The sequence below is a fragment of the Cavia porcellus genome, unplaced genomic scaffold (genome assembly GCF_034190915.1).
Source record: "Cavia porcellus strain 051 isolate PalLab524CR breed Dunkin Hartley unplaced genomic scaffold, mCavPor4.1 scaffold_1, whole genome shotgun sequence".
Classification (NCBI taxonomy): domain Eukaryota; kingdom Metazoa; phylum Chordata; class Mammalia; order Rodentia; family Caviidae; genus Cavia; species Cavia porcellus.
This window is the reverse complement of record NW_026947484.1, coordinates 140457458-140472217: the sequence shown is the minus strand read 5'-3', so window position 1 is coordinate 140472217 and position 14760 is coordinate 140457458. Positions and strand designations below refer to the sequence as shown.

Sequence of the window (14760 nt, the reverse complement as noted above, 5' to 3'; positions counted from 1 at the left end):
AGGAAAAGTAAAATGGGAAAAATTGAGGAGCACGATATATCATGAAGAAATACAAATTTCCTATGATCAATGTGATCATTATGAATATCTGAAATATTCCAATCAATCAATCAATAAATGCTTTTGTGCAGCAAAAGAAACCACCATCCGAATGAAGAGACAATATGGGAAAATTTTTTTACCTGCTATCCCTCAGACAAAGGACTAGTATGTAGAATACATAAAGAACTCCAAAAACACAGACCCCCACAACAATCCAAAAATTGTCATCTGAAACGAACAGACACTTCTCAGATGAATAAGTACAAATGGCTAAAAAATATGAAAAACTGTTAAACTTTTCTAGTCATTTGAGAAATAACAATTACAACAATGAGATTCCATCTCAATCCAGAAGAATGGAAACAGTCAAGGAATCAATCAAAAACTAGCGCTGGCAGGGCTGGGAGGGAAAAGGAACCCTTCTCCACTGTTAGTGGGAGTGTAAATTGGTACAAGCACTGTGGAAATCATGTGGAATTCCTCAGAAAACTAAAACTAGAGGTTCTATTTCACCCATCTATTCCCCTTTTTATTAGCTTCCCAAAATAGTTAAAGGCATCATACCACAGTCATGTACACTACCACATTTATAGAAGCACAATTTGTAATAGCTAAATCTTGGAAACAGCCCAGATGCCCATTAATGGATGAATGAATAAAGAAAATGTGGCTTTTATATATGATGGAGTACTACTTTGTCATAAAGAAGGATAAACTTGAGACATTTTTAGGTAAATGCATGCACTCTGGGACCATACTTTTAAGTGAAATACGTTCATTACATGTATTTAAATACTGCATTGTTTCTTTAATAGAAACTAAAATTGTAAAGAAGGACCAAAATGGATGACAGACATTGGGAAATAGAAAGAAAATGTTCAAATGGAAAAGGGAACAGGGGAGGGAAAGGGAGAAAGGAAAGAAGGGACAAGAAAAAACAATAGAGGAACAAAATGAAAACAAAGCTCTTATAAATAAGGAGAGGAAGAAAGGCCAAAGAGAGAGGAGGGGAATGGAGAAAAGAATCATGGTATAGCATGTACAGGTACATATACCCTATGGTAAAAGTGACATATGGATCTCAAATGTATACCATAAAATTAATTTTATTAATTTTTTAAAAAATAAAATGAGAACTAACCCAAGACATGCTTAGAATAAGACTTTCACAAAAATATCCCTAAATTTTAATTACCTTGCATACTAAAGCACAAGAATGGTAAGAACAGCAGAATAATTATACATTTTTCTCATTCAGTTTTAAAAAATCTTGAGAACTTGCAAGTTCTTAGGAATACTTTTTCCACCAGATTAGAACAGTAAACGTAACATCTTACAAATAAAAGCACACTTAAAATACTTTTAAGTGCATTTTTACAAGTAAGTTGGCATATATTTTCATATCGCATTCACTTATGCTTAAGAATTGATGCAAGTGTATTACTTTAATGAAAACATGAAACCTCTCTCACTTGCACATTACATAGGGCAGATAGTTAATTTTGCTTTATCAGGATCACCTGGATATTGACAGGTACTTTACAATAAGATGGCATTTCAAAAGAAAATGACAACAGCTATTTCATTTTTAGTAAACAAATTAAATTTTAAAGCTTGAAAATTTCCGAGTGAAATACTTGCTCTCATATCTATTAAATCATTCTTAGTCAAACAATCTAGGCAGTCAATATTTAACAGAAGTAGACCAGATGTTTCCAAATACAGGGTCTCACTGAATCTTCAGCAAGTATCTATGAAAGGTGCTTAATTAATTTTATCTTTATTAAAAGGGTTTAGTTTTTGTTTTGGGGTTTTTTTTTTTAATACAGGAAATTGAATTCATGACCTCATGCTTGCCAGGCAGGTGCTAAGCTAAATACCCAGCCCCCAGTAACATTTTAAACAAATGTATTATTTAAAAGGTACCAGTTCCTCCTTAATAGTCAAAAAGAGGGAGAGAGGCATAAAGAAACAAAGCCATCCACCTAGTCCCATGTCACACTCTCTAACATTCCCAGCACTGAGATCAGTTTTTTGCACCAGTGATGCTCAGGGCTTCTAAACAGGTTGGATCAGGTAGTGGACTAAATAGCCCTGGGAGCACACAAACACAGTGGCTGTAGCTCTCAGACCAGTGAAGAAAAAGGAAGAGCACCTTCTGCAGCTGGCTGAAAGCAGAGCTATCCTCATACCCGCCCCCCACTCCAGCTACCATCTAGGGCCCAGCCCCAGGGCCAGATGTCCAGTCATTCCAACCATGTGGGCTCACATGTGCTGGAGAACATGGTCTCCTGTGTGACGGGCCCACATATTCCCACAAGGGAAGCAGGAGTGCTGACTATGACTTCTGCCCTGTTTGCAAAGGCTTTCCCTCTCAGTAAGCAATGGCAGAAGCCAAGCCTGAAGAGGCCACCTACCGTGGGATACTCACAGCCTCCCAGGTGGACTGCTTCCTGACCTAGAGACATACTGGCTTTCCAGGCCCAGTTCCACTGAGACCCAGACTGAGCCAGCATCCACACAGGGTGCTCCTCTCATGGCCATTTGTGTGACCTAGGGTGGGGTGTCCCCAGCTTCCACTAATTTTTACCACCTTGTAGCTCCCTGTCTTTCCCTGTGTATCCTGAAGGAGAAGGAAATAAAAGATTGGAGAAAGATGGAGGGAAAAAAAAAAAACCTAAACCACTCTTTAGTTCTTCATCTTCAAAGAGAGAAACTGAGTCAAAAAGACTCATCTTTACCTTCTTTTGGCTCCATATTCCCTCCTCTTACCTTCTGGTTACCAAACTTTTACCAGTGTTGTAGCCCCCAGCCAGTCCTTTCCAGGTTCTTACTATCCCTCTCAGAGACCTGGGCAGAATAATCAATGAAAGTCAATTTTAATGTATATTTAAGGCAAAAGAAAAAGTAGAAGAAGCACAAGAGAAGTGCTCAAGAAGAAAAAGTGCTCTGAAAAGAAGTGCTCTGCAGAGTGTGGACCAGTTAAAGTAGAAAAAGCAGGACACCCTGCAGAAGGAAGGAAGGAAGGATGGCGAGAAGGCGCACAGTGGCCATGAGCTCAATGGCTACTGATTTTTATGTCTTCTTTCTGACATCAGATCCAAGCCTTTCCAACAAAACCTTCTTGATTTCATGCTACAGAATTGATCTCAGGTGCAATATCAGCTTGATCATGTGTCCAAAGCTTGATCATGTGTCTGCATAAGGTGCAGAGTTTGGCAGGTTCTCTGCACCCGTGGTGAACAGTCTCAGCGATTGACAGGTCATGCCCAAATGCTCAGCCACGTTGCCATGTTCTAGTCTACCTCAGAATCAGTTTCTGAATAAACACCTAATAAAAAGTTTCAATGTAAAAAAAAGCAAAAAAGAAAAACTAGGCAATCTAATACAAATTTTGCAGATGACTTTTGTGAATTTATCAAAATTCAGAATTAAATTTCTCTAATAGTGAAAAAATTTTTCTCTTCTTTAATATTCCAAACTAGCAACTTCCTTTAAATGAGAAAGTTAGCAGAGAGAACCAGATGTTAGTACTACCTGTATTCTAAAGTGAGGCTCTCTTTTATCTATGGAGTAGTCACCTTGGGTAACAGGAAAGTTTCTGAGTTCTCTGCATTAAATTGACAAGATATAACCATCTGCATGATCCAGTCCAGAGATTTCTGTAGCGGGCCATTTCTAGGGGATGGAAAAGCTTCATTAATTGGCCATTCATTTGGCAAAAGTCATCTCTTAAACCAAACTTATTAGCTTATTAGTAAATAGCTAAGTAAAATGGATGCATTGCATAGTTCATTTACCTTCAATAGACTCAGGATGCCACCTGTTATGGCTTGTATCTAAATGTTCCCCTGAAGCATCATGCAGTCATGGGTAGTGCTTTTCAGGGGTGACTGGATTTATAGTGCATGGTGCTGGGATCAAGAATGAATGATTACTAAATTAGTCCACTGACTGGTTTGGCATAGCTCTGGGTAGAATGCTACCTGCTCTAAGGGAGGGTAGCCAGCATGGAATATAAGGGACAGAAAAGGGGTGTCCCTTGTGGCTTGCTTGCTGCTTGCTGCCTTCTGTCTGCCCTACTTTGCCATAAGCTGTTTCTGCTCTGCCAGGCCCCTCTGCTGTGCCATCCTGCCTTGGAGCCAGCTATGAAATGAATCCTCTACAAACCGTGAGTTAAATAAACCTTTCCCTTCTTAACTTGTAGGTGTTAGGCATTTTGTCTCCGCAATGAGAAAAGTAACTAAGACACTACCTGTTCATTATACTATTTGCCACAGAGTCACCTTGAGCTAAATCCTCACAGAACAATTCTTTCACAAAATGGGACCCTACGGTGTTTTCCCCAGGCCATATATGTGTTTGTATCCTTTTGCTAAAATTTCACAACCAACCCGGTTTTTGTCATGCTAGACAAAAATGGATCTCCCATGTGAAGCTCACTGTGATCCTTGGCCTCTGAGCACCAAATACAGACATCATTAACAACCTGGTCCATATTGCCAACATGTAAGCATTGTACACAGTGTGTGAGTGTTGTACAGCCCCTCAACCCCACAGTCCCACAAGCACCTAATGAATTTCACCTAAGTAAAATAAGCTTATTGCTATGATTTGACTATGTCCTCAAGATTCATGCATTAAAAATCTAATCCTCAGTGCAATACTATTGGGAGGTAGGGTATAATGCAAGGTGACTAAATAGTAAGCACTCTGCCTATGTGAGCTGGAGTCTTTATCATGGGAGTAAATTACTCTTCACCGGAGTGGGTTATAAAAGCAAATTCAGCCTCTTCTTGCTCCCTTTGTCTCTTATGTGCTCTCTTGTCTTTCCATCGTCTTATGGAATGTTGCAGCAAATGGGCCCTCACTAGTTTAGATACCCTAAACTTTGGACTTTCTAGACTCCATAATGTAAGAAAGAAATCTCTAGCTGAGTGTGATGGTGTATGCCTGTAATCCCAGCACGCTGGAGGCTGAGGCAGGAGGATTGCCATGAGTTCAAAGCCAGTTTAGGCTACAAAGTGAATTCAAGGTCAGTCTGAATTAGAAAGTGAGACCCAGCCTCAGAAAAATCTATTTTTTATAAATTATACAATCTCAAGTATTCTATTAAAGCAGCACAACATGGACTAATTTACTTGCTATTTGAAATTTAAATTTTAAAAGTAGCACCAATTAATTCAGAAAAAAAGATACAGAAACCTGAAACAGATATAAGAATTCCCAAACAAGATCTGGTTGAAAATCTTTACATATCAGAGATAGATAAAAAGGTATAGGACCAGGGATATAGCTTAGTGGTACAGTGCCTGACTGACAAGCATGAGATCCTAAGGTTGAGTCCTGGTATTAAATAAAAGAAAAGGACAAAAAGGTGTACATAAGAAAGTAAGTTGATAAGCAATGGGCAATTAACTTAAACTGTCTTAGAGAAGACAGAGCTCACCTGTATCCCTTGATACTCTATTTGAAGCCAACAAAATGTTTAAAAAAATTAGAATCCACTGATTCATTCCTCTGGTTTCAGGTTAAAATTTTACAAAAAATTTTCTCTTATAATTTGGCTTCCAAAAACTGAGGATTTAGCTCAGTGGCATAAGCACCTGCCTGGAAAGTACAAGGTCATGGTACCAAATAATCCCTGGTACCAAAATAATAACAATAATAATAATTTGGCTTCCAAAGGTGGCACATGTGTGGCAGGAAAGACTTCATTGGAATAATAAAAGAATATAGTCCCCTACCATGTAAAGGAAAATCTTTATTATAAATTAATAATCTGCTCTTGTGGGTTCACATAGTGGTCCTGTAGGTTCATCAGTTTAAACAACCTTTCTAAGATAGACCTTGATGTATTTTCCCGAGATAATACTACCTTGTATGGCCTTTTGGAGAAGGAATCAGCCTGGTTTCCCTAGAGAGATCCGTTTTGTAAAAAAACAGTTTTCTTTCCTCCACTCATCTTTCTGTTACTATACTTGCTCTACACTGCAGGCACATGAGCATAATTTATAACTGTAGTTCTGAGCTATATAAGAGTAGTTTTGTATATTTGTACCAGTTCTCACAATTGTTACTTAGGAAATAACATAATTAAATTAAATCTAGGTGATGTACGAAGGTGCTTTTTAAAATTAAGTTTATTGGTACATTTTAGATATACATCATGATTCCATTAATCATAGGGAATTTGTATCTGTTAGTGATATAGTTGACTTTATTTTTCCCATCCCCTAGCCTTTCTTAACCCCTCTTCTCTTTATTTACAAAAGCTTTGCTTCCATTTTTCCTTTTTTTCTCTTTTCTTTATTTTCCCTTCTTTCCTTTCTTACTCCTCCCTCCCTAGTTCCCCTTCCCATTTGAATATTTTCTTCCAATTTCACAGTATCCAGTATACATTTTGGTCCTTATTTATGCTTTCAGTTTCTCACACCAGAGAAATGATGGGGTGTTTACATGTGTGTGTCCGAATTTTTACATTTTTTAGTTGATTGAAAATTAGAAAATTATACCGAAATCACCCTTCCTACCCTCTACTATTCTAGTATTTGTTAAATCTCTATCTAGTACCATAGCTCAGATAGTTATGTTTTTAAAAATACGCTAACATGTTCCTGGAGAGCTGATTTCTTAAAAGAAGGTCAGTGTAGAACTACTCGGGAAGTTTCTAAAACTGTTTCAGTTGGGAATTCTGGAAATTTTTTAAATATTTCAAGACTTATCAGCACATCAATTAAGACATGTGTACAGGTAATTTGTCCCATGAGTAGGAAACGATGAACCTTTGCTATCTGATTTTACCGTAAAACCACAGTGGGGATGTCAATAATACAGCAGTTATCTAGAATGTATGAGACTCTGAATGTCCTCTCCATCAATGGAAAAAGAACACCCATTCACACATACTTTAGAAAATCAAATTCGAACCCTACAAATTGCTGTTACCATGGAAAGTGAATAAAAGTATACCTTTATAAGAAGTCTTGACCTATTTTACATTTTGCAACATTAACATTTCTTTTCAGATAAAGAAAATCTACCTAGTATAGGTAAAGCAGTTTTAAAAATCTTAATATTATACGTACATATATAAGCATATAAATTCTTACTGAATTTTTACTTCAAGCTTTTAAAAAATTCCAAAGTAGTCTATGAAAAAATATTCAACATTTCACAAACACTTTGGCTTTCTTCTAAATAATTATTTAGGCTAAAACTTCACTTCTTAGAAAAATCAAGTAATAAATACAACTTGTTTCATTCCTTCTTCAAAGCAATAATTTATTATGAATTCCATAATGGAAATGTAATTCACTTAAGCACCATTAACTGAACATCTTTGATTCCATTTTCTTGCACAAACAGTAAGCAGTGTGATGAATAAAACAATTAAGTATTTTTTACTAGAGTAAGTTTCCTAATTCACAATGATAGCAGAGTCCTAAACATGAAATATCAACCCAGTGACTGTTTAGTTCTATAATTAATGCTCTTCTCATCGAAACTCTAACTCTATGCTGAGGGAATTAAAGACTAGAGAAATGAAATGATTTTTTAAAAATATCTCAGTTAATTATGGCAGTTCAGAGAATGAAATCTTATTACTTCGTGGTTTGATTTATACTTATTGGGCTTCCGTGAAAGAAAAAGCTAAAGATTCTATGATAAGGACAATTTTTTTTTCAAAAAGGTGGAACCACAACTTGTCTGTTGTCCAGGTAATCTCATGCATGACAGGTTTCTTCTTACTGCTTCTATGTGAAGAAAGTTGGCCTAATCTGTGCAGGCTTCTGGGCCAGAGCAGAAGGGTATAAGTGTAGTGGACCGTGTCCTGCACATCCTGCCAATAGGCAGGGCTCCAGCTCTGCAGGGGAAGAGATGGCTGGGGAAGAACTATCACCACCATCACCCTGCTGTCTGACTCTAAGGCAAACGTCCAGACACAGAACAGGCATTTCAAAAGGCAGTGTGAGCTCAGCTCTGCATACATAGTCTGATCCTTTATCTCTTGTGATCATCCTTCATGTTACCATCTTGGCATGGCTTTCTGAGTCACATGTTCATCTTCCTTTTGGCTCAGCCCAACAGGCAAAGCTTTTGACCTTATCTCCACCAACATAGCGGACGTCTGTCTACCTAGGTTTCCAAGCTTCATCTGGTACAATCCAACACTACATCTCTATTTCTAAGCAACTACAGCAGTCTTCTCCCTCCGTTTGCCCACCATCTCCCCTACCCTTCAGTCTTCTCCAAGGAATTATTCCTGGGAACCATCCTCTCCAGGAGCCCGGACCCCAGCCTCGGACTCCGGGCCTGCGCGCAGTTCCCATGCTCAGCGCGCCGCGAGCCACCACCCCGGCCCAGGCTGCAGCTGCAGGAGCTGAGGGTGCCTCACCTCATCCAGGGCGCGGCCACCGAGGCTGCCTGGTGCTCCTCCGCCAACACTGCCCAGCTCCGGGCAGCTGCCGGCGTCCTCTTTCCCAGCCAGGGGGCTGCCGCGGGATGTGGGGCGCTCGCCGCGTCCCAGAACCAGCAAGGCGCCTGGGAGGATGCGCCCTGCACGGATTCCCAGGCCTGGCGACCCGGTGCTAGTTACCCGCCCTGCTGCGGTTCCCCGTTTCTCGGCTACCCAGGCGCATCCTGGCGCGTGGATGAACACCTAATTCACTGGCTACTGTTGCGACAGAAGTGTGGCCAGACCCGGCCTCCTCCTCCCCTGAAGCTGCCTCTGCAGGTTGCTCCTCCCAGATTGCTGTGGTCCCCTCCAGAAACACTCCAGCACGCGGCCCTTCGTCCTCTACCATCTCTCCGCCTCTCTCCATCCACTACCTCCTGTTGGAGAGCTTTTTATTTCCAGATCCCATTGCTTTCTTCCTAAACATCCACTCCAACATAGTCTCATGCAATTTTTGACCTCAAATAAATTTATTTTCACACCTTTTCTCCCTTTCCTTAAATCAGTCATCTCTTTGCCTTTTAACCAATTTTTCCTATTATTAGCATCATACACTCACTAATCCAAGTTGACTATCTTCCTCTTCTTCCCTTTTTTCTCCTAATCTCTTTCTTTCAAAAGCTTTCTCCTGAACAACAAACTCTCTCCTCAAGTTTCCTTTCAGACTGCTTATTTGCCATTTTTCATGTATATACAGCAGAGTTTGGTATCCACCAAGTAACTGTTTTCATCTTTTAAAACATGCATATGTCAAATACACCCTCCATTAAATGTTCATTCTGAAACCCATTTTTATGTTTATATTTGTCCCTGAAGAACAGATTACTAAAGCTTCAGCAAAACTTCTGCCAGGTTGTTCTTTACATTACCAGGCCCATAAAGGAGCAATGTTTATCTTTAATTAGCTTTGTAGGTGTACATTCTGAAACTCAAGGTTCATAGGCCTTAGTCATTATTGTCTAAGGACTTTGTCAGCAAACCCAAACACACCCCTAGCCATTCTTTCTCTCACATCTGCTGCTCAGACTTCTCTTTAACTGCCTCATGTCATCCTCCCAACTGCCCAGTCCCCAAACCTGGGTATTGCAATGGTACATCTCTTACTCATCCATCACATCAGTCTCTAATTCTATGTTTCATTCTGTTTTTAAGCAGTCCTGCCCATCATGACTCCACCTGCCTCCAGAAAATAAAATTATTCAGTCCCTCATCATTCTTGCCTTTAAATCTTTTAACTTAATCCATGTATTTCTCCGTATTCTTTTTCCATTCTATCTTATCTGGGCTATTTATATTTACCACCTCAACCAGGAATTTCTTAGTTATCTTAGTTATTTTCATATCCACTGCTCCTCTTTCTCAGCTAGCTCATTCTGTAGCCGATTAAATATGTTGTTCCCTAAAACAAAATCTTTCCTTTTCTAGCCTCTTGTTTCCTTTTGTACTCAGTTTCCTCAACTACATTGATGTCTGGACATTCTCCCTTCCAAGTCATTCTTTATATGCTAACTTTGTGCAATTAGATTCTTGTCTTATTATCTTAATAAGATAAAATATCTCCTAAAAATCCTGTTAAATTTCATGCCAAGCAAAGGTAGGCAGTGCTAGATCAGTTATCCTGGGTAGTTGTATTCCTTTCTTTTCTTAAAGAGATTTAGTTCTAAAACCAAAAAGAAACTGTGGCATTAAGGTCACCATATTGAACAATACCAAGAGGTACTATTCTGCTTCACTGTATACATGGCATTACCTGGAGCTGGCACCGTTATACACAACGATCTTAAAGGGAAGGACTAAACTCCTGGACTCGTGTGGCTTATCCACATATAAGCTGAGGAATGATCCCAAGTGCATGACTCTAGATTTATAAATTATTTAAATTTTGATCATATTCTTATACTCAGAGATTCAGACTTTGGCTTCATCCACAGAGAGGTGACAATTTTTATTTAATAGATAAATTAAAAGCAAAGAGATTTTATAGAAAATATGACATCTTTTGTACTTGAGGCAGGTAAACATTTCAATAAAATTTCTGCAAACCTAAAAGTTAAGAGGTACTAAGACTTACAGCTCCAGCCAAGATGGAGCAGCATGTATCAGATTAATCCTCTCATTTTGGGGGAAGGGAGTGGAATAAAATATATACATTAATAAATAATGCTGCATTTACATCTAAAGTTTTCATTTTGGGTTTGGTTTTGGTCTTGGTTTTGGTATTTTTGAGATAAGGTCTTGCTATGTAGTTCAAGTGGCCTTGAATTCACTATTTAGCCCAGGTTGCCCTTGAATTTATGGCAGTCCTCCTGCCTCAGCCTCCCACATGCTGGAATTACATGCACGAGCCACCACACCCAGCTCCAAGGCTCATAATGAGACCCATGAAAGAACCACAATCTTGGACCTAGGGTATTAAAATGCTAAAATAGAAAAAACCTAACGAAGTTTAAAACCAAGCCTTTACAGAATCAAAATGATCTGCCAGTACACTTTCTACTTTCCAGAAGAAAACTCTTGAGAGGTACAATTTTGCATACACAGTATCCAAATCCAAATTATGGACCATGCTAAAAGGCAACTCCAGATGACTAAGCATTAAGAGAAAAAATGCAAATAATATAAGAATTAGATATTAGAATTGACAGGGACTTTAAATAACTAGGCTTTGTAACTTTAAGAAACAGAGGGAATGCAATGTGTAGATGTAATCTGTATATTTACTAATTACCAAGTGATTTCAAGTATTATTATTGTAAATAAATACCACTAAGTTTCTTTAAATGGACAGAAGAATAGACAGAGGTGAAACATGAATAATTTATTTCAGTATAGAACTGGGAACCTTGAAAAAGCACTCTAAAACTAACAATTACAATAACTTGAAATGAGACCCCATTGGGTAATATTCACTGCCTTTGGAGTACAACACATTTAAGACCAGTAAGCCGGAAGGCAGGTCAATAGAAAGTTTCTAAACTCAAGGACAGAGAATAAAGAAGGCACTGTCACAGACCGTGTAGCACAGCCTAAAGGTCCAAAATACACATAGTTTCAGTCTCAGAGGAAAGAGAATTTGTAGGAGCAGTATTTGAGGAGATAGAGACCAAGAATTTTCTTTTAAAAACAGACATATCAAATTCCAGAATTTCAAGCAAACACAAGTAAGAAAAAAAAAACAATTTCTCTTAGAAATATTAGTATGGTTTTAGTTCAGAAATTTGCTGTAGGTGATTCTTCATTAAAACAAAGAAAGGCATTTTGATTGTAAAAGAGGTTTCATAGGACCAAGAGGTTTCCTGTCCCTGGAGAGTGGTGTGAGTTACTGTGCTGAAAGCTGGAAATGTTTGGGAAATTGCATCCTTAAATGGTGCTTTCAAGGTGAATCAGCCCTTGGGTGTTGAAGAAAGGCTCCAATGGGAATTGGAGGTGAATATGCTTGATTATGATAATAGGAAATTGAAACAAGGAACTTCTTTAAACCATAATTAGTAAGGCTTTGGATCCTAACTTCTAATCTCAAAAACCTGAAAGACCAAAACTGTAGGAAAAATAATTTTAAAAATTATTTAAGTCAGGGATATAGCTTAGTGATGTAATACATGCTTGACAAGTGTGAGGTCCTGAGTTCGATTCCTGATACCCACAAAAAAATACAGAAGCAGAACCCTGGAACAAATGAGCCTTAAAGAAATTCAGAAATAAAAAATATTTAAAAGACATTTATTTATGAGGTATAGGTTTTACTTCAGTGGTAGAGTATATGCTTAGCATACACAAAACACCAGAGCAAAAAACAAAAATCCCATCACATTTATTTACATTTTTAAAGAGGAATTTATTTGACAAACATATGAAAACAGAATGCTTCATAAGTCACTTTATTCAGTAAACTAGGCATTAACAACATAAATAATCAGATATACTAAGGACATCGTATCTATATGACAGTTATGAGGAGATGAATCATAGTCTTAAGTACATCAAAAAGTGAAATGCGTAATTACCAAACACAGTTGGTAATTGTGTGAATTCTGATTTATAACTGCAATCATCTGAAATACCATAACGGACAACTTTCCCCTTTTTTTTTTCTTTTGGCACTGGGGATGAAACTCAGCAGAGTTCTACCACTCAGCTACACTCCAAGCCCTCTATGCTTTCTTTTCTTTTTTTTTTAAACTTTGAGATAGGATCTTGCTGAATGTTCATGCTGGCCTCAAAATTTCTATCTTCCTGTCTGAGCCTCTTGAGTGGCTGTGATTATATTATGTACTATTATGCCCAACAGACAACCTAGACTTTTTTTTTTTTTTTTGCATATAGGATCTTGCTAAATTGGCCAGGGTAGGCTCAAACTTGTGATTCTTCTGCCTTAGCTGCCCAGAGTTCTGGGGTTACAGGTGCATGCTACCACACTAAGCTAAATTTTTGATGAGAATCAGTTGAAAAACTTTGATGGGCCATGATGTTCTTGATTCAGAGCCAGTTAATCATGAACCAAAATCTCTGAAACCATAAGCAAAAACAAATCCTTCTTTATATTATGTATATAAATTATTTCGTTGCACTGATAAAGTACTGATTAAGATATAAGCTAATAAACATGGTGAATATTAACAAAAACATGCATTCCATCCCTCAAGAAACACAAAACATCTTTCATAATTTTTCTTTTGGAGTAGGAATTTTGTTGTAAAATGAAGAACAAAACAGAATGAGGAGACCCATGACATAGGCATTGCTTCATACAAAAGTCAAATCCTCATCAGAAAGTATATTGTGATAAAAACCTAAGAACAAAAGAACTCTCCCAGCTAAAGGCTGGCAGATACAGCACTGCCTTCTTCGGGACTTAGATCTTCTCCTGTGTTAGGCTGTACTCTGTACCTTTTCATTGAGCATTTGGGACATCTGCCAATGTAGCTGAGTATTTTCAGGATATACAGGCTTCAGAGACAGAATATTCTGGTTTGCTTTCTCTATGTAGTAAGGACATTGCCTTCCCTTGTAAAGAAAGCCGTTGCTTTTTAGCTAAATGGGTAAGTCTGTCTCATTGTGAGGTGAAATGTTACTAAAATCTTTGGGTCATCACAGCTCTCAATTCACATTGTTTGATCAGTAATAAAACTATCACTTTCACTGTTGTGAAACAACTTCCCAACTAGATCTCAATTTAAAAGAGAAAGAAAGGGTTTTTGTCTTGAGTCCATAAAACTCAAACTGAGAATGTCATTTTAATGTCCTCAAGTGGCAAAAAACTGCATAAGTAGCAGATTTGTGAAAAAGGGAGTTGCTGCTAGAGATTTAGGATTTTGATTCTCATGTGTATAAGGACATCTGAAAAACAGCACATAGAATTTTTTGGTCTGTGAGACTTGTAGGACCAGAGGACCACGCTCCCTAACAAAGAAAACAAACCCAGAGTCATGTAGTGTCAGAGTAAAGGATGACTGGAGAGCTGAGGGTAGGACCCTAAGAAAGCGATTTAGAAAAAATGTATCTTAGAATCCAGAAGCTAGAGAACGTACCACAAGAAAGCACTAGCAGCGAGTTAGGTCAAGTCCCCCTTTCTGACATTTAATGTTATATAGAATTTAGTTCTCTGACTTACTGAATGAACTCTACAACTCTTGCCTTCTACTTGGAAGGATTGTGTGAATGACATAACAAAGGGCTATGATCGAAATCAAGAATACATATTCTTGCCTTCTCGGAGCTCTCACAGTAAGGAGATTTAGTCAGGGATGACAATCTAAAAAACCTGTATTTAACTACTAGTACAGATGGCGTCAGTAGACCATCAGGGCGCCTGCTGCTTTCAAACTCCCCATCACATTCTAGAGGCGTGGCCTATAGAGGATCCTAGCAACGGAAGGCGGGGCCCGTTCCATGGTAACCAATGGCTGCTCCTGAAGGCGGAACTTTGAAAAATGACTGGCGTGGGACATAACCATTCCGGTGGCTGCGACGGAGAGAGCCTGGATTTAAACGTAAGTATGCAGCTGGGATGAGGAGTTGGAAGCTATGGAAGGTGTTGCTTTGGATAGGGGCTATTTACTAATATGTAAGAAAGAGTCCCCCCCTACACTTTTTTTTAATTATTGATTTATTTACGGAATCAAAACTGTACTTTGAATAAAGTAGCAATCTCTATACAGAAGGATGTAATGCATCATAATTATAGTTTTCTTTAAAGAGTCAAGAGGCAAGTTATAATGGTTATGAATATAAAATTTACGTTGACATTCTCCAAAGGTGAT

At 38.3% G+C, this 14760-nt stretch overlaps 1 protein-coding gene across 2 annotated transcripts in view; it reads right to left on the bottom strand.

Annotated features, from left to right (window-relative positions):
• The window catches only part of LOC100716784 (myomegalin), a 245631-nt gene extending 236876 nt beyond the window's left edge, over positions 1–8755 (bottom strand). For both annotated transcript variants that reach the window (XM_063256623.1, XM_063256611.1), the window contains exon 1: positions 8441–8755. Coding sequence is in view for 1 of the 2 variants with exons in the window: in XM_063256611.1 (XP_063112681.1) it covers positions 8441–8445 (5 nt within the window). In the remaining variant the exon portion in view is untranslated. The remainder of the gene's footprint in view (positions 1–8440) is intronic.
• Between the last annotated feature and the right edge of the window lie 6005 nt (positions 8756–14760).